At 37.1% G+C, this 19,674-nt stretch overlaps 2 protein-coding genes and 2 pseudogenes across 2 annotated transcripts; all 4 read left to right on the top strand.

Moving 5' to 3' along the window:
• Positions 1-3,041: 3,041 nt before the first annotated feature.
• LOC125418502 (putative disease resistance protein RGA3) lies at positions 3,042-7,637 on the top strand. The gene is made up of 2 exons (XM_060813656.1): positions 3,042-6,790; positions 7,161-7,637. The coding sequence occupies exon 1, from the start codon at positions 3,943-3,945 to the stop codon at positions 5,032-5,034; it is 1,092 nt and encodes a 363-aa protein (XP_060669639.1). The 5' UTR covers positions 3,042-3,942; the 3' UTR covers positions 5,035-6,790; positions 7,161-7,637.
• A 693-nt stretch (positions 7,638-8,330) lies between these two features.
• On the top strand, positions 8,331-11,853 carry LOC107409838 (disease resistance protein RPM1-like). The gene has a single exon (XM_016017262.4). It carries the CDS (start codon positions 8,913-8,915, stop codon positions 11,733-11,735), a length of 2,823 nt encoding a protein of 940 aa, XP_015872748.4. The 5' UTR covers positions 8,331-8,912; the 3' UTR covers positions 11,736-11,853.
• Positions 11,854-13,110: 1,257 nt separating this feature from the next.
• On the top strand, positions 13,111-16,204 carry LOC125418501 (disease resistance protein RPM1-like; annotated as a pseudogene).
• A 1,460-nt stretch (positions 16,205-17,664) lies between these two features.
• Positions 17,665-18,534, top strand: LOC132800312 (putative disease resistance RPP13-like protein 1; annotated as a pseudogene).
• The last annotated feature ends 1,140 nt before the right edge of the window (positions 18,535-19,674 follow it).

Raw genomic sequence — 19,674 nt, 5'->3', positions numbered from 1 at the left:
TTGAGGTTCTAGATGATTCAATTGGTGAACACCGATTATTTTTGAGGTATCTTGATCTCTCTTATACACATATCATAAACTTACCTCATAGCATTGAAAAACTTTGATACTTACAAACTTTAAATGTATCTGGTTGCTATAATCTTCAAGAATTGCCTTAGCAAATATCTCGAGCCTCAAACATCTCCATACCACTGGATGTGAATCATTGACCACCATCCTACTTACGATTGAACCATTTAAAAGTATTTACCAAAAGAAAGTGTCACATCCTAACACATGGGAGCTCAGAGATCTCATAAAGAAAGCTCTACCTAAGTCCAGAAATGAGCTTCAAACGTTACCACTCTGTGCTTTTGGTGTCATTCTTAACTTGTTGCTTCTAGGATGGCTTCACCTCCATGGGAGTCTAAATATCACACACCTGAAGAATGTGTGTCAAGATCCTGAACATTTTTATGAGGGATTGGAAAGAATGGTTGACATTGCATTACTGGGACCTTATTATTATTATTATTATTTTTCCCCGCGGGGCGGGGGGGGGGGGGGGGGGGGGGGGGAGAGGCGGGGGTGTGTGGCAGGGGGGCGCGGATATGATCCAGAAGAGGAATCTGCTATAACTAGATTCCAATAAAGAAAAAGAAAACCATTCATCTGAACCAGCAAATTTGCCTGGAAATTATGTACTAATTATTTTATCTCATTAAGTATTATTTGTTGCATGGAACCCCACCAAAATGTCGAAAGACTAGTTGTAGAAGAGTACCCAGGATACTTGTTTCCTGATTGGATATCTCATAAAGATTTGATTGATGTTAAGTTGATCAACTGTACATAGTGTAAGTATCTTCCAGCCCTTGCAAATCTTAGGTTGCTTAACAGTCTCATACTCAAGGGAATGCTTGGAGTAAGGACTATTGGTAAAGAATTTTATGAGGATAGATTTGAATCTAATTGGAGGCCGCCATTCCCAGCACTCAGAGAACTAGCCCTCATTGATTTTCCCAATTTGGAAGAATGGTCAAGTCTGGAAGGTGGACATAATGTGTTCCCTAGCTTGGAAAAATTAATCATCAGAAAATGTCTTGAGTTATTAGTGATTCCAAAAATCACATCCACCATTCAACATTTGGAGCTGACGGATTGACTGCAACTTTAGTTTCATCCCCTAACCTCTTTTAAAATTCTGGTAATTGAGAGAGTACAAGATTTATCATCTTTCACAGAAGAGTTTCCTGCAAACAACACTCTTCTTACATCTGTGGAGATTAAATCTTGTTTTAAGCTTCGTTCACTGCCTGCATTTGGAGGCCTTAATGTCCTGAAACCACCATTTGGTGGTGCGGAAGACTATCCTATTTTCCAGAATGTCTTCAAAACCTCAATGATTTGGAGTACTTGTAGATTCAGTTAGCTTCGAACTTTGTCCATTGAGAGCTGCGCAATCTGAATTCTATATCAATGGGCCTGCAAAATCTTATTTCTCTTGAGCACTTGATTATTATGAACTGTCCATTCTTCTTTTCCAGATCGTTTTCAACACCTAGTTTCCCTTCAATGTTTGACAATCTTTGGCTGCTCTCCAGGGTTCAAGTCTCCTCCAGAGGAGTTACAGAACCTCACTGAGGCTTCACAGTTTAGAAATCAGAAGCTGTCCTGGCTTAGAAGCTTTGCCTGAGTGGATCAAGAAGCTTATTTCATTGAGATCTCCAGCAATTTCAGATTGTCAATCTATAACATTTTTACCTGAATGCATAAAACTTCCCACCGGACTCCATCATCTCTCCATTCAAGATTGTCCTACACTTCAGAACAGGTGTATACAGGAAAACGGTGAAGATTGGCAAAAGATAGCTCACACCCCATATAAGAATATTGGACTACCTAAACCAAGGCATCCAACTTAAGCAAGTAGTTTTTCTAACTAAAAGCGAAAGGTGAGGACATTCTTGCATTGTGTATTCGGTGAGAGCACTCTGATTCATGAAGGAGACCAGCTGGTATGACATTTGCAAGGGCTTGGCTTTTCATACAAGAGTTGTTGATTGTGAAATTGTTTCTGTTTATTTCTTTTGGCTTTGAACCTTACTTTTGGTTAGCAATATTTTACTTTCTCATATTGAGTTAATGGCATTTTATTTTAATCTGTATGGACTTTGGCCTAGTGCCTGACAGACTTTTCAATCTGGGTAGCAGCATGTGTAAATAAAAAGTATTTTTGGATGCTGCAACTCCTTCCTGCTTTCTTCAATGAATATTGAGGCTGTTAGAATATTGAATTTTATTTATTTGCTAGTTGTTACCTCTCTGTGTCACTCACTCACTCTCTCTCTCTCTCTCTCTCTTTTGGTTTCTATATATCTACCACTTTTTTCCTCCCCTCTTTTTTGGTAGCTATGACTAAACTTTCATATTAGTTTCTTTCTAGCCAAACATATTTCCTGGCTCCTTCTACGGATTTTACTAGTTTTCTTTTGGCTTTTGTTCTGGTTTGACTCCTGGTCCCAATATTACCGATATAGCATGTGAAAAGAAAGCAATTAGTCAAATTAGGAAGCTATTTATCTGTAGCACTTTCGAATTTTCTTACTGAATTGCCGCAGAATTTCCAGACTTTGGATGAGAAGAATATGGAGAAATATGGTTAGATGAGATAACTTTGTTGTCTATAGTTGGAGCAGGTCAAAAAGTCCTTGAGTAATGCGGTATCAGTGGTTGTTGCATTCACATCTAAATCTATTACCCTCCAACAAAAATAAATCAAAATATATATATATATATATATATATGTTATTATAATGAATTTTAATACTTTATTTGTAATAAAAAAAATTATAACATGTACAGAGGAAGAAGAACAAAAGGAAACCTGTCAAAGTAAAAAATAAAAATTGAAAGATAGATGTAAAATTCTTTAGTGTAGAAGAAGTAACATTGAAGAAGCCGAAAAATGTTTCCTTAATTAACAATTATATAGTTGGTATCCTTAGCTACTTTTCTTTAACCATTACTTCCATATATTGGGTTAAAATTATTCAACTTCTTTTAGCAGCTTTGGTTAAAAATCATTGAGTATTTCAAATTAGTCTCAAGTAGCCAACTTTTAAAAGGTGCAAAAATTTACTATTTTCAAACTTTGACCAGAAAAACAACACAGAAACTCCAAATTACTCTACTCTTTCATTCTCAATAACCCACCAAAAGTCCTCTGATCCCATTATCCTCATTGCTGTATCAGAAAATGGAGAATTTGCTTCTTCCTCCACTTTTGCAGGTGTTGTTTGACAAAATGGCTTCTCCTGTCCTTGACAACCTTGATGATATCTTGAATAGCACAAACAACTTGGAAGAGCTAAAAGAAAACTTAGAAGAGGTTCGAGCTACTCTTGAATCTGCAGAAGAGAAACAAGTGGCTGATATACATGCGAGAATTTGGTAGTCAAAGCTCAAACACGCTTCTTATAGTGCTCAATACTTGCTTGACAATATTGGAGATGGGGTTTAAAGATATAAAAACATGTACATGGTGAAAAGAAAGCTGTTTGAGTTACATAACATTGAGGAAGAATGGTATAAATTTAATTGGATGGAAGGGTCCAAATTAGTTGGATGGAGCCTAGAAAAATAATGGATCATATTAATAGGGGAACTAGCCCTTTTGTTATGGAATCTGAAGTTTATGGGAGAGGGGGAGATGAAGACAAGATGGTGAAGCTGTTACTGTCAACAACTGCTGAAGTAGGAAGGGAATCATGTATTTCAATAGTAGGCTTGGGAGGGCTGGGAAAGACAACCCTTGCACAATTAGTATTCAATGATCAGAGGGTTAAAAACCATTTTGATATTAAAACATGGGCTTTTGTTTCTGATTATTTTGATGCCAAAAACATATTGATGGCAGTGATAGAATCAGTTAGTGAAAAGGAATCTAGTTAGTCCACCATGGAAGGACTTCACTCGGAAGTGTGGAGATTGTTACACAATAAAAGATACTTGATTGTTTTAGATGATGTTTGGACAGATGATCAGGAAAATTGGGACAAACTCAAACCACTCTTTGGTGGAGTTGTTGGTGGATCCCAAATTATAATTACAACCCGGAGTCAAAGAGCTGCAAACATGATGAATTCTCCCACTTTTCCATATATATTGGAAGGTTTGTCTGAGGATGCTTGCTGGTCTTTGCTCAAGCAACGTGCATTTAGAATAGGGGAAGAGAAGAAACACCCAGATCTCTTACCTATTGGAAGAGAGATTGTCAAGAAATGTGGAGGAGTTCCATTAGCTGCAAAGACATTGGAAAGTCTCATGCTTCTCAAAAGAGAGAGAAGAGAGTGGTTGGTTGTCCAAGATAGTGAACTTTGGAACTTGGACAAAAGCGAAAATGGAATTCTACCAGCCTTGAAGTTGAGTTACCATCATTTATCATGTTGCCTCAAGCGTTGCTTTTCATTCTGTTCAATTATTCCCAGAGGATATGAAATCAACAAAGAGAAACTAATTCATCAATGGATGGCAGCAGAATTGTTGCAGTTTGGATCACAAGAAGAAACACCGGAGGATATAGGCAATGACTACTTTAATTATCTTATATCTTTCTTCCAAGATGTTAAGAATTGCGATGTTTATGGTGTTCATGTTGGATACAAGATGCATGATCTCATTTATGATCTTGCACAATCTCGCGCTGGAATAGATTCTGTGATTATGAATCATGGTTTTTCTCCAAAGCTCTGTTCAGAAGTCCTTCACTCATCTGTTGTTTGCAATTCAAGGGCCTCATCAATGATCCCAGAAGCATCATACAAAGCAAAGCATCTACCAACTCTCCTTTTGTTTTCAAATGGTGATTTTGCGGAAGTTCCTTCTAAAGTATTCTCAAGTTTTGAATGTTTGCGGGAATTGGGTTTGAGTAGATGTGGCCTTGTGGTTCTGGATGGTTCAATTGGTGAACACTTGTTATCAGTGAGGTATCTTAATCTTTCTCATACACATATCAAAGAGTTGCCTTGTAGCATTGAAAATCTTCGTTAGTTGCAAACTTTAAATGTGTCTGGTTGCTATAATCTTGTAGCATTGCCTAACATAGCAAATATGCCAAGCCTCAGACACCTCAATACCTCTGGATGTGACTCCTTGACCACCATGTTACCTTTGGTCGAACCCTTTGCAAGTCTCCAACAGAATTTATCTCCTATGATCAATGCTGCTCTACCTAAGCGTGGAAATCAGCTTCGAACATTACCACTCTTTGTTATTGGCAGTATTATTGACTTGCTGCTTCTAGGACAGCTTCACCTCCATGGGAACCTGAAAATCACACATTTAAACAAGGTGCATAGCAAAATGGAACTCCACATACTTGAAGGTTTCAACTTTAACCACATTGAATCATTGAAACTTTATTGGGGCGATGACAAGGAAACTGCTGTAACCAGATTCCAAGAAAGGAAAGATAACTACTCATATGGAAGGCCACAGTTGTTTCAACATAACGATCATGATCATGATGTGGCAAACAGAATTCTTAGTTTCCTGCAACCCAGGCAAAACCTTAAAGATTGGAGGTACAAGAGTTCCCAGGCGACTTCTTTCCACATTGGATAAATCATATGAATTTGACCGATCTTAAGTTGGTGGACTGTAGAAACTGTAAGAATCTTCCAGCCCTTGGAAATCTTATGTTACTTAACAATCTCTTCTTGCAAGGAATTCATGCAGTGAACTGTATTGGCAAAGATTTTTATGGGAAAAGGAGGCCATTCGAGGAACTTAGAGAACTAGCCATCATTGATTTCCCTAATTTAGAAGAATGGTTAAGTCCAGATGGTGAAGAATCTTTATTCCCTAGCTTGGAAAAGCTATCTGTCAGCAAATGTCCAAAGCTGAAACTGATGCCACAAATAATGTCTGATATCCAACAATTGGAGCTGCAGGATTGTACTGCAACTTTCATTCATTCATTTCAGAACCTAACCTCTCTTAAAGTTCCGGAAATTGAGAAGGTCCAAGATTTGTCATCTTTCACTGGAGAATTTCCTGCAAACAACACTCTTCTTACATCTCTGGAGATTAGATCTTGTTGCGAGCTTCATTCACTGCCTACATTTGGAGGACTTACTTCCCTGGAATCATTGACAATTCGGTGGTGTAGAAAACTCTTCTATTTACCTGAAGGTCTTGAAAACCTCAATGCTATGCATTCCTTTGAGATTGGTGATTGACACAGTCTCATGTTTTTCCCAAAGATTGGGACTAGTGGGTTCAGTAAGCTTCGTACTTTGTCCATTGAGAGCTGCAGTAATCAGACTTCTATATCAATGGGATTGCAAAATCTCACTTCTCTTGAGCACTTGATCATTATGTTCTGTCCAAGTCTTTCTTTTCCAGATCATTTCGAACACCTTGTTGCCCTTCAAAGCTTGACAATCTTAGGCCGCTTTCCAGAGTTCAAATCTTTTCCAAAGGAGTTACAGAGCCTTCAGGGATTGCTTAGTCTGGAAATCAGAAGCTGCCCTGGCTTAGAAGCTTAGCCAGGCTGGATTGGGAAACTTATTTTATTGAGATCTTTAGCAATTTCAAATTGTCCTATAACATCTTTACCTCAAAGTATAAAACAACTCTCTGGACTCCAGCATCTCTCTATTCAACATTGTCCATCACTTCTTGGAAGGTGTGCATCTTGTGATGGTGAGGATTGACCAAAGATATCCCACATCCCATATAAGAAAATTGGACAACCTAAGCCATTACATCCAACTGAAGCAAGCAACTCTAGTTAAACCAAAAAGTATTTCAGACCTTCTTATCCTCTTTAGGTGCTATTTATTTTTGTTAATTTTTTTTTTTTTTTTTGGGTTAACAATATTATATCTATATGTCTTTGCATGATTAGTTCTAATTAATTTGTCATTTATTCCTTCTAGTTGATACAGCTAAAACTGTCACCGTTGCACTTGGTTATTTGCCACAAAATATTAATTTCTTCTCTATCAGTTAAAATATCGTGTAACATTGTCTACAACAACAAGCATGTGCCTTTATTTCTACCTTACCGAGTTAAATATTTAATTTTCTTTTTACATATATGTATTGTAGAATTTGTTCCTCATATTACAATTGTTTAAGATTGAAGTTTGTGTTGCTATATTTAATTTCAGAATCCGGTGGCATCGACTTGAAAGCAAGAGTTTTTTGGTGAGGATGATGCAGTTGAGTGCATTTGGTGTGAGAATTATTGGATTCATTATGTAGCAGACCAGATGGTTGCTATGGCTTGGTTTTTCATACAAGAGTAGTAGATTGTGAGCTTGGCTATGTTTTTTTCTGTTGGTTATGGGCGTTTGGTTAGCAACTTAGCATTATTGTAGTTTCTCATATTAAGTCTATAATGGGAACTATTTCCTATCATCCTTCGTTCAGATATTACTTTAATTATTGTTCAATTCAATCTCTATAGACACTGGCCAAGTGCCTGACAGACTTTTTTTTTTTTTTTTTTTGAAAGTATCGTTAGATGCTATAATCTCTCTCAGTATAATTTGGGTGCTTGGCAAACATGTTTTGCAGCTTCTTTTACAGATTGTACATATTTACTTCCTGATTTTCCCCCTTTTTTTTTTTTTTTTTTTTTTTGAAACTGGGTTTGGCTTTATTTAGTTTGATCCAGTACTACAATATAGCTTCTGAGTTGTGAAAAGAATGCAATTGGTCAAATTTAGTCATGGAAGCTGTTTATTGGTGGTACTTTTAGATATTTTCTTCATAAATTGCACAGAGTTTCCAGACTTTGTTACCTGTATGCCTGGAAAGGAACCATTCAAAATACGTTGTAATAATAGTCAAAGGTAGAAATAAGGTTCAACCAATGACCCCATGACTTTTGTTGTCATTGAACAGATATTTAACATCCCTTCTAGAATTAATTTTGTTGTAATAATAGTCAAAAAGGTGGAAAGAAAGGTCAACAAATGAGCCCTGAACAGATATTTAACATCCCTTCTAGAATTAATTTTGTTGTAATAATAGTCAAAAAGGTGGAAAGAAAGGTCAACAAATGAGCCCATGATTTTTGTTGTCATTGAACAGGTATTTATCATCCATTTGGAATTAATTTTATTCACTAATTTAATCAAACAAAACAGATTTAGATATCATGCTGAGTTTATATATTCCAACTACATATGAATCAATTAAATAAACTACTTAGGAAAGAAGCAGAGTCTTTTTTCTTTGGTGAGAAAAAGTCTCTTGATGGATATCATTGGCTTAAGAACTATTTGGGTCAGCATATCATTTGTCCATTTAGTTTTTTGTCAAATCCATGTAGCGTAGGCCAACAAAATCCAGCCTTAGGACCTTCCGCCACATGAGGCGCTTATGGGGCTTACCAAGGATAGAACTAGTAATCACGGATCCGCAAAGTGATTAGTCATCTTTTTTCCTTCCACTCTCGCTCCACCATGTCGTGTAAGCAGAGTTGCTAAAAAAAGTTAAAAAAAAAATTGCCCCCTTGCGTGTTCACATAAGAGTCATTTGTATAATTCTATCTAAAGTAAACGCAGGTCAATAGGCTTTGTCCTCTCCAATGAATGAAGAATAGGTCAATAGAAATATATGAATCTTTTTCATTTAGATAGAAAATATATCTATAGTGATTGCAATTTGCATGATGGTTTGTAATTTTGCACACAACTCAAAAATGACATTTTGTCGCATATGGTATAAAATATATCGAAATGTATAATAATCAAAAGACTTGCTGGTGTAGAGAAACCTTAAAAGAGTCAAGCTGACTTACAATGATCTTTAGACGCTCTCTTTAATCTCTCCAGCCCTATTCTTGTAATTCTTTTTAGAACCCCAATTTCTGACTGATTAAGAAGACAAATTTAGGTAGCTAAAACCTAACAATGTCAGAGACTGCAATAGGCTATGTCATAGACCATCTGGTATCACTGCTTGCACAAGAAGTAAACTTTTTGAGAGGGGTTCGTTCTGAAGTTTTATGCATTAAACTTGAACTAGAAGCCCTTCAGTGTTTCCTCAAATACGCAGATATGAAGGCTGAAACTGAAAGATCAGACTGCGAAGCTGGTGATGGTGTTAAAGCCTGGGTTAAACAGCTTAGGGAAGTTGCTTTTCAGATTGAAGATGTCATTGACGAGTACACACTGCAGCTGGCACAAAGCCACCGTCGCCGTGGCTTCATTGCTTATCTCCATGAAATCGGTAGGTCTGTTGTAAAACTCCAACCGCGCATCCATATTGCATCTCAGATTCATGACATCAAACTAGCAGTTCTTAACATCAAGGAAAGAAGTACTGGGAAGTATGGTTTTGATTCAACTAAAGAAGGAATGTCCATTGCTTCTCATGAAGATGAACATTCGTGGTATGACCCTCGTAAAGGAGCTCTTTATCTTCAAGAAGCTGATGTTGTTGGTATTGAATCTCCTAGAGATGAACTTGTTGGTTGGTTGTTGGATAAAAAGCTACAACGCACTGTGACTTCGGTGGTGGGAATGGGGGGATTGGGGAAAACCACTCTTGCCAAGAAGGTCTATGATTCTGTGAAAGAAAAGTTTGATTGTCATGCATGGATAGCAGTGTCTCAATCATACAGGAAGGAGGAGCTACTAAAAGGCGTGATAAAGCAGTTCAGCGAGGGAAACAAAGAACCTATTCCTAAAGGAATTGATGCAATGGATGAAGATGAACTGACTCAACAGCTAAGAAAATATTTACAGCAGAAGAGGTATGTTGTTATTTTTGATGATGTTTGGAGAGTACATTTTTGGGGGGATATAGAACATGCTTTACTTGATAATCAAAGCGGTGGGAGAATAGTGATAACTACAAGGAGTATGGAGGTCGCAAATTTTTGTAGAATTTCATGTTTAGTGCACATCCACAAGCTGCAGCCTCTGCCTCCTGAAATGGCTTGGAAACTATTTTGCAAAAAGACTTTCCAGTTTGAGTCTGATCAAGGGCATTGTCCTGCTGACCTAGAGAAGTTATCTCGTAATATTGTTGAAAGATGCAATGGATTACCACTTGCAATTGTAGCCATAGCCGGTCTTCTATCAACAAAAGATAAGAGGGTCAATGAATGGCGAAAATTGCATGATAGCCTCCATTCAGAGTTGGAGAGTAATCCTTATCTTACAAGTATCACGAGAATTCTATCTCTAAGTTATAATGATCTGCCTTATTATCTCAAATCTTGCTTCTTGTATATTGGTATGTACCCAGAGAACTATCCTATTCGATGTTCAAGATTAATTCGACAATGGATTGCAGAGGGTTTTGTGAAACAGAAGAAAGATAAAACATCAGAAGAAGTTGCATTAGAGTACTTAACTGAGCTCATACATAGAAGTCTTGTTCAAGTGTCATGTGTGGATTTAGATGGTAAAGTTAGAACTTGCCGAATCCATGATCTTTTGCGTGAAGTTATTCTCAAAAAAATGGAGGATGCAAGTTTTGGTCACATTCTATCTGGAGACAAATCCATTTTCAGAGGAGGCTTAGTAACACGCCGCCTATCGATTGTCAATAGTTCATATGATGTTCTTTCTAGCACCGATCAAATCTCTCATGTTCGTACTATTTTAAGTTTCAACAGCAATGGAATTGTATTAGAAAATTCTGTGCAGAGTACATTGTCAAAGAACTTCAAGCTTCTAAAAGTATTAGATTTTGAAGATGGTCATGTGGACTCTGTTCATGAAGATATTGGGAACTTATTCCATTTACGATATTTAAGTCTTCGAAGCACCAGAGTAAGTATGCTCCCAAGGTCCATAGGAGAATTGGCAAACCTTGAGACTTTGGATCTAAAGAAATCTTTTGTGTTTGAGTTACCTTCAGAGATCAAAAGGCTTCACAAGTTGCGACATCTTTTAGCATACAATCATGATCATGCCATGCATTATGGTCTATCTGCAAGAAAAGGAATAAAACTTGAAAATGGAATTGGATGCTTAGAAGGCTTGCATAAGTTATACATGCTCGATGCAAATGCTTCTGGTGTAGACAGAATCAAAGAGCTGAGAAAGTTAACACAACTTAGAAGGCTGGGAATTGAAAAGCTAAAGAGCGAAGATGGAAAGATTTTGTGCTGGTCTATTGAGGAGATGAAACACCTTGAATCTCTCGATGTAAGAGCAATAAGCGAAGACAACATTATTGATCTAGAATCCATCTCATCTCCACCGCAGTTTCTTCAACGTCTATATTTATACGGACGCTTAAACAAGTTGCCAGAATGGATCACAAAGCTTGAAAACCTATCAAGGATAGAGATTTTCTGGTCAAAACTAGAAGAAGATCCTGTGAAAAGCCTTAAGAATCTGCATAACCTATTGGAACTAATCATAACACATAATGCATATGATGGTGAGCAACTACAGTTTGAGAAGGGAGTGTTTCCAAAACTGAAGATTCTCAAGCTCAGGAATCTCAGTGGATTGAGATGTGTGGTAATAGAGGAAGGTTCACTGCAGAATCTTGAGAACCTCTGCATTGGCCCCAGTCCAAAGTTGAAGGAGGTTCCTTTTGGTATCTGCCATTTGCAGAAGCTTGAGATGCTTGAATTTTATGATATGTCACATGAGTTCATCATGAGTATGCATTCAAAAGGAGAGGATTATGAGATTGTTCAACATGTTCCTCTTCTTCTCATCCATTATGGATGTGATGGTGGAGAATATAAAACTGTCCGACTGTATTAATTTTGTTGGGTTTGGGAAGAAATATTTTGAGGTAATTCAATGAATGAAGAAATTCTATCTGTAATTGTTCTTCTGTAAAACTTTAATTTTTATGCATTATACTCTGCCTTTTGGTACATATTCAGCATGTTCTATTTTTAGTTCTATTATATTTAGTCACACACCATTATGAGCCACAGCTGGATTACACTGAAGAAGTTTGAAGTGAACATATCAATGTCAAGAAGAAAGAATTCAACTTAGACAGATGATATGGATAACATTTTTTTATAATGAACAAATACACAAGGGGTCAAAAATTGGAGTTTGACGAAAAATTATATTTACAGCTGTTGCACATATGATTTTTTGTTTAAGTTGCCTATATGATTATGCTAAAACTAGTGTTCATCAAATACACTCTTATCAATTATATCTTTGATAAAGTGAAACTTCACCTCTCAACAAATATATGATTCCTTGAAGTGAAACTTTGGCACATTTGATGGGCTAGAAAGTCTGCACCAATCCCTGCTTGAGACAGAGTCATTGACTTGGGAAAATTACTAGGGAATATCAATGGTAGGAACCTCAATTGAAGCTACCTTTCCAAGAATCTCAGAGCCCATGAGACTTTGAAGATTAAGTTGGACCAGAGAATGTTTTAAATGCCAATATTTACATCTTCTTCTCCTTCAAGCAACTTTAGTGCAGTTTCTGAGTTGAAGTAGATCACTAAGGGGTTTGGGGTTGGAGCAGAATTAAATTTGAGCTTTCTGGTATCTGTAAAGATGGTGGCTGTGTACATATTTATTTCCTAAGTTGCTGGATATTTTGGCTTTCCCGGTTTTGTATTAGTCTGATCCAATATTACCAATGTAGTTTGTGAAATTAATGCTGGTTTTGTTATGTACAAAATGCGTGATATCATGTATATTCTTACCAAAACTATTCTTTTGTTAGAGATGACTTTGTTGTCTGAATGCCTCAGAAGGAATCATATTCAAAGCATGTGCCGTAGTCAAGGTGGAAATAAGGGTCATCCAGGTTGATCATGAATTTTATATTTTCTCAACTATATATTAAAAATAGTGAAGGCAGAAAGAAATTATAATAATATTATTGAATGGAATCTATGACTGTTTCCCATGATATGCCATTATCTTAGTAAATATGCAGCAATTTCTGCGATGTTGCAAGGAAAAACCAAATATGACATCATCACATAATATAATATTTTTTCCATGATGTATGTGTCTTTCTGAGTCACATATACAATGATTATTAAAACACAATAGCTTGCTAGTGAAGAAAAAACAAATTAAGAGTCAAACTGCCTCTCACAATGAGCATGGACATATTGTGAACCATAACATTTGGATTCTTACATTTTCTTAGTTCTTATAACCCAATTCGTGATTGATTAAGCTAACAATGGCAGAGATTGCAGTAGGCTTTGTAATCGACCTTCGGGTCCCATTGCTTACACAACAAGTAAACTTGTTGAAAGGGGTTGGTTCTGAAGTTTTGGGCATCAAATTTGAACTGGAGGCCCTTCAGTGTTTCCTCAAAGAAGCAGATATGAAGGCTGAAACTGAAGGATCAGACTCTGAGTCTGGAGATGGTGGTGGAGTAAAAGCATGGGTGAAACAGATAAGGGAAGTTGCTTTTCAGATTGAAGATGTCATTGATGAGTACACCGTGCAGGTGGAACGATACCCCTGTCGCCGCGGCTTCATTGCTTATCTCCATGATATTGGTCGTTCCATCATCAAACTCCAACCGCGAAACCATATTGCTTCTCAGATTCAGGACATCAAACTAGCAGTTGCTGAAATCAAGGAAAGAAGTGGAAGGTATGGCTTTGTTTCCAGTAAGCAAGGATCTCATGGAAATGAATGTTCATGGTACGACCCTCGAAAAGGAGCTCTTTATCTTTACGAAGCTGATGTACTTGGCATTGAATCTCCTAGAGATGAACTGATTGATTGGTTGTTGGATGAAAAACCACAACGAATTGTAATCTCTGTGGTGGGGATGGGTGGAATGGGGAAAACCACTCTTGTTAAGAAAGTCTATGATTTGGTGAAAGTGAAGTTTGATTGTCATGCTTGGATAGCAGTGTCTCAATCATACCAGAAGGATGAGCTATTAAAGGGTGTCATAAAGCAGTTCTGTGAGGGAAACAAAGAACCTGTACCCAAAGGAATTGATGCAATGGGTGAAGATGCACTGACTGAAAAATTAAGAGAATATTTGCAGCACAAAAGGTACGTTGTTGTTTTCGATGATGTCTGGCGTGTACATCTCTGGGGAGACATAGAGCATGCTTTACTTGATAATCAAAGTGGTAGTAGAATAGTAATCACTACACGAAGTATGGAGGTTGCAAATTTTTGTAAAATTTCATCATTTGTGCACATCCACAAGCTGCAGCCTTTGCCACCAAAAATAGCTTGGAAACTGTTTTGCAAAAAGACTTTCCAATTTGAGTCTGATCATCAGTAGTACTGTTGTCCTGCTGAGTTAGAAAAACTATCTAGAACAATTGTTAAAAGATGCAATGGATTACCACTTGCAATTGTAGCCATAGCTGGTCTTCTATCGACAAAAAATAAGAGGGTGGAAGAATTGCAAAAATTGCATGATAGCCTTCATTCAGAGATGGAGACTAATCCTCATCTTACTAGTATCACAAGGATCTTATCCCTCAGTTATAATGATCTGCCTTATTACCTCAAATCTTGTTTGTTGTACATGGGCATGTACCCAAAAAACTGTTCAATTCGATGTTCAAGGTTAATTCGACAATGGATTGCTGAGGGATTTGTGAAACAGAAGAAGGATAAAACATTGGAAGCCATTGCGCTGGAGTATTTGACCGAGCTGATACATAGAAGTCTGGTTCAAGTGTCATGGGAAGAGTTGGATGGAAAAGTTAGAATTTGCCACATCCATGATCTGTTGCATGAGGTTATTCTCAAGAAAATGGAGAATGCAAGTTTTTGCAACGTTTTGTCTGGTGACAAGTCCACTTCTAAAGGAGAAATGGTAACTCGACGCCTATCAATTGTCAATAGTTCATGTAATGCTCTTTATTGTACTCATCAAATCTCTGGTGTTCGTAGCATTTTGAATTTCAATTGTGAAGGAATACTATTAGAAACTTTCATTCAGTGTACATTGACAAAGAACTTCAAGCTTCTAAAAGTATTAGATTTTGAAAATGGAATATTGGATTCTATTCATGAAGATATTGGGAACTTATTCCATTTAAGATATTTAAGTCTTAGAAAAACCAGAGTAAATAAGCTCCCAAGGTCCATAGGGAAATTGGTAAACCTTGAGACTTTGGATCTAAAGCAATCTTTTGTGTTTGAGTTACCTGCAGAGATCAAAAGTCTTAACAAATTACGACACCTTTCAGCATATAATCAAGATCAAACCATGCATTATGGTCTATCAACAAGGAAAGGAATAAAAGTAGATAATGGGATTGGATGCTTAGACAAAAGTTATACATGGTGGATGCAAACGCTTCAGGTGTTGAAGAAATCAAAGAGCTGAGAAAGTTGACACAACTGAGGAGGTTGGGTATCGAAAAGCTCAAGAGTGAAGATGGAAAGTATTTGTGTTGGTCTATCGAGGAGATGAAACACCTAGAATCTCTTGATGTAAGGGCAATAAATGAAGATGAAATTATTGATTTAGAATGCATCACATCTCCACCTCAGTTCCTTCAACATCTCTACTTATATGGTCGTTTAAGGAAGTTGCCAAAATGGATCACAAAGCTGCAAAATTTATCGAGGATGGAGATTTTTTTGTCAAGACTAAAAGAGGATCCAATGAGAAGCCTTAAGAACCTGCACAACCTATTAGAACTCATGATAACACGCGATGCATATGATGGTGAGCAACTGCTGTTTGAGAAGGAGTGTTTCCGAAACTGAAGACCCTCAACCTCAGGCATCTGAGTGCATTGAAATGGGTGGTGATAGAGGAAGGTTCACTGCTGAATCTTGAGAGCCTCTATATTGGCCCCAGTCCACAACTGAAGGAGGTACCATCTGGTATCCGGCATTTGAAGAAGCTTGGGATTCTTGAATTTTATGATATGTCAGATGAGTTCATCAAGAGCGTGCACTCAGAGGGAAAGCATCATCAGATTGTTCAGCATGTACCAGTTATTGTCATCCATTATGCCTGTGGTGGAGGAGAATATGAAACCATTCGGCTGCAATGACTATATATATTCTTTTTTTGTGAGGAAATTATATCTTGATTATCAGGTAAGTGTGCTTATATAATATCTAAAGTTAGTAATGTATGTTTTATATTTCTTGTAATTTTCTAGTTTCCTAATTTCGACATGGAGAGTACCCAAAAACTTGTTAGAAGCTTGAGAACATTACGATAAGAATCAATGATCTTCATGGTTTCTAGGTTCTTTTAAAGTTCTGTAGCTTGGAACATTTTTCAAGTGGTGTCACAAGCAAAAAGGAAAACTGATTGGACAGTTTGTCTCTTTCCTTGTACTTGCTTGGTTCTATATATTTGGGAATTAACTATGGTAATTCAGTAGATGAAAACATTATTTCAGTATTGTCTTTCTAATGGACTTTGAATATTCATGCATCAATACTCTGCCTTTTGCTGCATATTGACCATGTTCTGTTTTAAAATATATTTATCCTTAATCACACACCGATATGCACCAAAGGTGGATTAAGCTAAAGAAGTTGGAGTGAACATATCAATGTCAGAAAGAAAGAATCACTGATTCTCTAACTAAACAAAGTACATATGGGACAAAAAGAAAATTGGAGTTTTCACGAAAACTGTATAAGCGGCAGTTTTCACGATAGGATTTGTTAGCATGAGTTTTTGTTCACTTTCCAATATGATAATGCTAAAAATGGAATCAAGTCCTCGGTATGAAGCTTTGGCACATTTGTTGGGCTTTGGAATCTGCACCAATCCCTCCTTTATACTGTCATTGACTTGGTAAAGAAATAACAAGGGGAAGAGAATTAATGCTAGGAACCCCACTTGAAGCTACCTCAAATGCGTCTCCAAGAATCTCAGACCCCATGAGACTTTGAAGAGTGAGTTGGCCCAGAGAATGTTTTGCATCCAAGCACTATTTTCCAAGCAAAATTTATAGATCCAAGCATTATTTTCCATTGGAAATTGTACAAAAAGAGAAAAGAAAAGTAGATAACAAAAATGAGAAATTTTATTTTGCATCAAGAAATTAATATAATTAAATTGTCAGCTTTTCTATTGTCCAGGAACTTTCTGTCATATGGTGGGACGTGTAAATTTTTTATAACATCAAAGTTTCCAAACAAATTCCGGGAAAAAAAAAAAATTTCCTGGATAAGAGAACTAGTTAAAGAGTTTCGACATGTAATGATAAATTGTGTTTCTTTAGCTCCTCAAAGCAATAATGGCCAACCCACTAAGGTCCAACACAATCTGTTCTAGTCCCCTAGTGGTTTGACTTGATCCATTTACTTACACAAAACTTAACAAATTGTCAAGTGTTCTTGGTTCACATATTTCCATTAGCTTTCTTTCAATATCTTCCTGCTTTGCAAATTCTGCATAAAAACATGGCTGCAACATTGGTAGGTGGAGCTTTTCTCTCTGCTTCCCTTCAGGTTCTGTTTGGTAGGCTGGCTTCTTATGAGGTTGTGGACTACCTACAAGGAAATAAATCGAATCATACTTTATGTAAGAAGCTGAAGATAATGCTCCTATCTGTCAATGCAGTTCTGAATGATACAGAGGATAAGCAAATCAGAAACCCGGCTGTGAAAGAATGGCTGAATGAGCTTGAAGACAGTGCCCATGATGCAGATGATCTCTTGGATGAGAATGCAACTAATGCTTTGCAATTCAAGTTGAAGGTGGATCAAGAACTGGCACAAGTAAGGTAAGCAACATGATCAACCTTCCTACTTCTCTCAGTTCTTATGATTTAGATATGGAGGTCAAGTTGGAGGAGACCCTTGAGAGGCTAGAATTTGTTGTAAAACAAATGGATGTCCTTGGCCTCAAAGAGGGTGTTGGTGGTGTTAAAATATCATCAAGAATACCGACAACATCTTTGATGGAAGAAACTGAGATTTATGGTAGAGATGGTGATAAGGGAGCCATAGTTAAGTTGCTGCTAAGAGAAGATGTGGGTAGCAATAAGTTGTGTGTGTTTCCAATAGGTGGTATGCGAGGGGCTGGTAAAACCACTCTTGCTCAATTAGTATACAATGATGAAAAAATTAACGAGTACTTTGATCTCAAGTCATGGGTCTGTGTTTCTGAAGGATTTGATATTTGATCTTTGGAGGGCAACAAGAACTTTCCTTCATGCGGTAACTTCCCATTCTTATGATAACATGCACTTGGATTTGCTTCAAATCAGGTTGAAAGAGGAGCTAAAGGGAAAGAAATTCTTGATTGTTTTAGATGATGTGTGGAATGAGAATTATGCTAATTGGGCGTTGATGAGTAAACCATTTAAACATGGAGCACAAGGAAGCAAGATTTTCATAACAACACACAATGAAAGTGTTGCACTGATCATGCGCACTGTTCCAACTCATTATCTTGAGCACTTCAAAGATGAAGATTGCTGGAAGCTATTTGCAAAGCATGCATTTGAACATGGAGATTTTAGTGCACATCCCATCTTGGAAACAATTGGTAGAGAAGTTATCATCAAGAAGTGCAAGGGTCTGCCACTTATATGTTGCTGCGAAAACACTTGGAGGCCTTTTGCACTAACTTAGATGGTCGTGAATGGGAAAGAATTTCAGACAGTGAGATTGGGGATTTCACTTATAATGAAAGTAATACCCTACCTGCTTTGAGGTTAAGTTACCATTATCTTCCCTCACACCTCAAGCGATGCTTTGCTTTTTGTTCAATATTCCCCAGGGATTATGAATTTAAAAGGCAGGAATTAGTTTTATTATGGATGGCAGAGAATATTCTGCTGCAATCAAAGTGAAATAAGAGAATAGAAGACATATGTCGTGAATATTTCAATCAGTTGGTGTCTAGATCATTTTCTCAAAGCTCAAGAGCAGAAGAATTTCGCTTTGTCATGCATGATCTTGTTCATGACTTAGGAAAATATGCATCTATCGAATATTGTTTTACACTAGAGGATGGCAACTCAGAGGAAGTTCCAAAGAAGGTGCGTCATCTAGCTATTGCATGGCCTGTTTCCTATAACAGATTTGATTCCATTTCTGAAGCAACTCATCTGCACACAATTTAACCAACATCTACATTTTCATTCGATTTCTTATATAATGAAGTAGTGAATCGTGTTATCTTGAAGTTGAGGTATTTGAGAGTAATAAGGCTGTCTAGGTGTAAATTTTTGAAGCAGTTGCCTGAAACAATTTGTGAACTAAGACACCTTCGCTACCTCAACGTCTCCGGCTCTCCAATCATAAGATTGCCCGAATCTGTGAGCAATTGTATAATTTACAAACATTAAATTTATCGAAGTGTTTCAATCTCACTCAGCTGCCTTAAGATTTGCATCATATCATTAACTTGTAACATCTTGACATCAACGAGAGCAACAAAGTAGAGATGCCGAGGCATATTAGTAAATTGAAAAGTCTACAAACGTTGAGTACTTTCAGAGTGGGAAAAGATAATGGGACCAAGATAGGAGAGTTGAGGGAGCTTTCAGATCTTCAAGGAAGACTTCCCTTTTGAATTACAGAGTACTGAAAATGTCAAGGATGCATGGGATACCAAGTTGATGGACAAGAAGTACATTGAAGCTTTGGTAGTGTCTTGGAATGGAGATACTGATGATTCAAAACATGTCAGAGATGTACTTGATGGATATTGCCTCATATAAACTTGAATATGCTTGAGGTTTTTGGATTTGGAGGTACAAGATTTCCAAATTGGCTAGGTGATCAGTCATTTA

This window comes from Ziziphus jujuba, chromosome 12 (genome assembly GCF_031755915.1).
Source record: "Ziziphus jujuba cultivar Dongzao chromosome 12, ASM3175591v1".
NCBI lineage: Eukaryota > Viridiplantae > Streptophyta > Magnoliopsida > Rosales > Rhamnaceae > Ziziphus > Ziziphus jujuba.
The sequence above is the reverse complement of the archived record's forward strand: the minus strand, read 5'-3'. Positions and strand labels throughout refer to the sequence as shown.

Bases quoted from the DNA above. Each gene is read 5' to 3' on its own strand.
- LOC107409838 (XM_016017262.4), top strand. From the start codon at position 8,913: ATGTCAGAGACTGCAATAGGCTATGTCATAGACCATCTGGTATCACTG.
- LOC125418502 (XM_060813656.1), top strand. From the start codon at position 3,943: ATGGAAGGACTTCACTCGGAAGTGTGGAGATTGTTACACAATAAAAGA.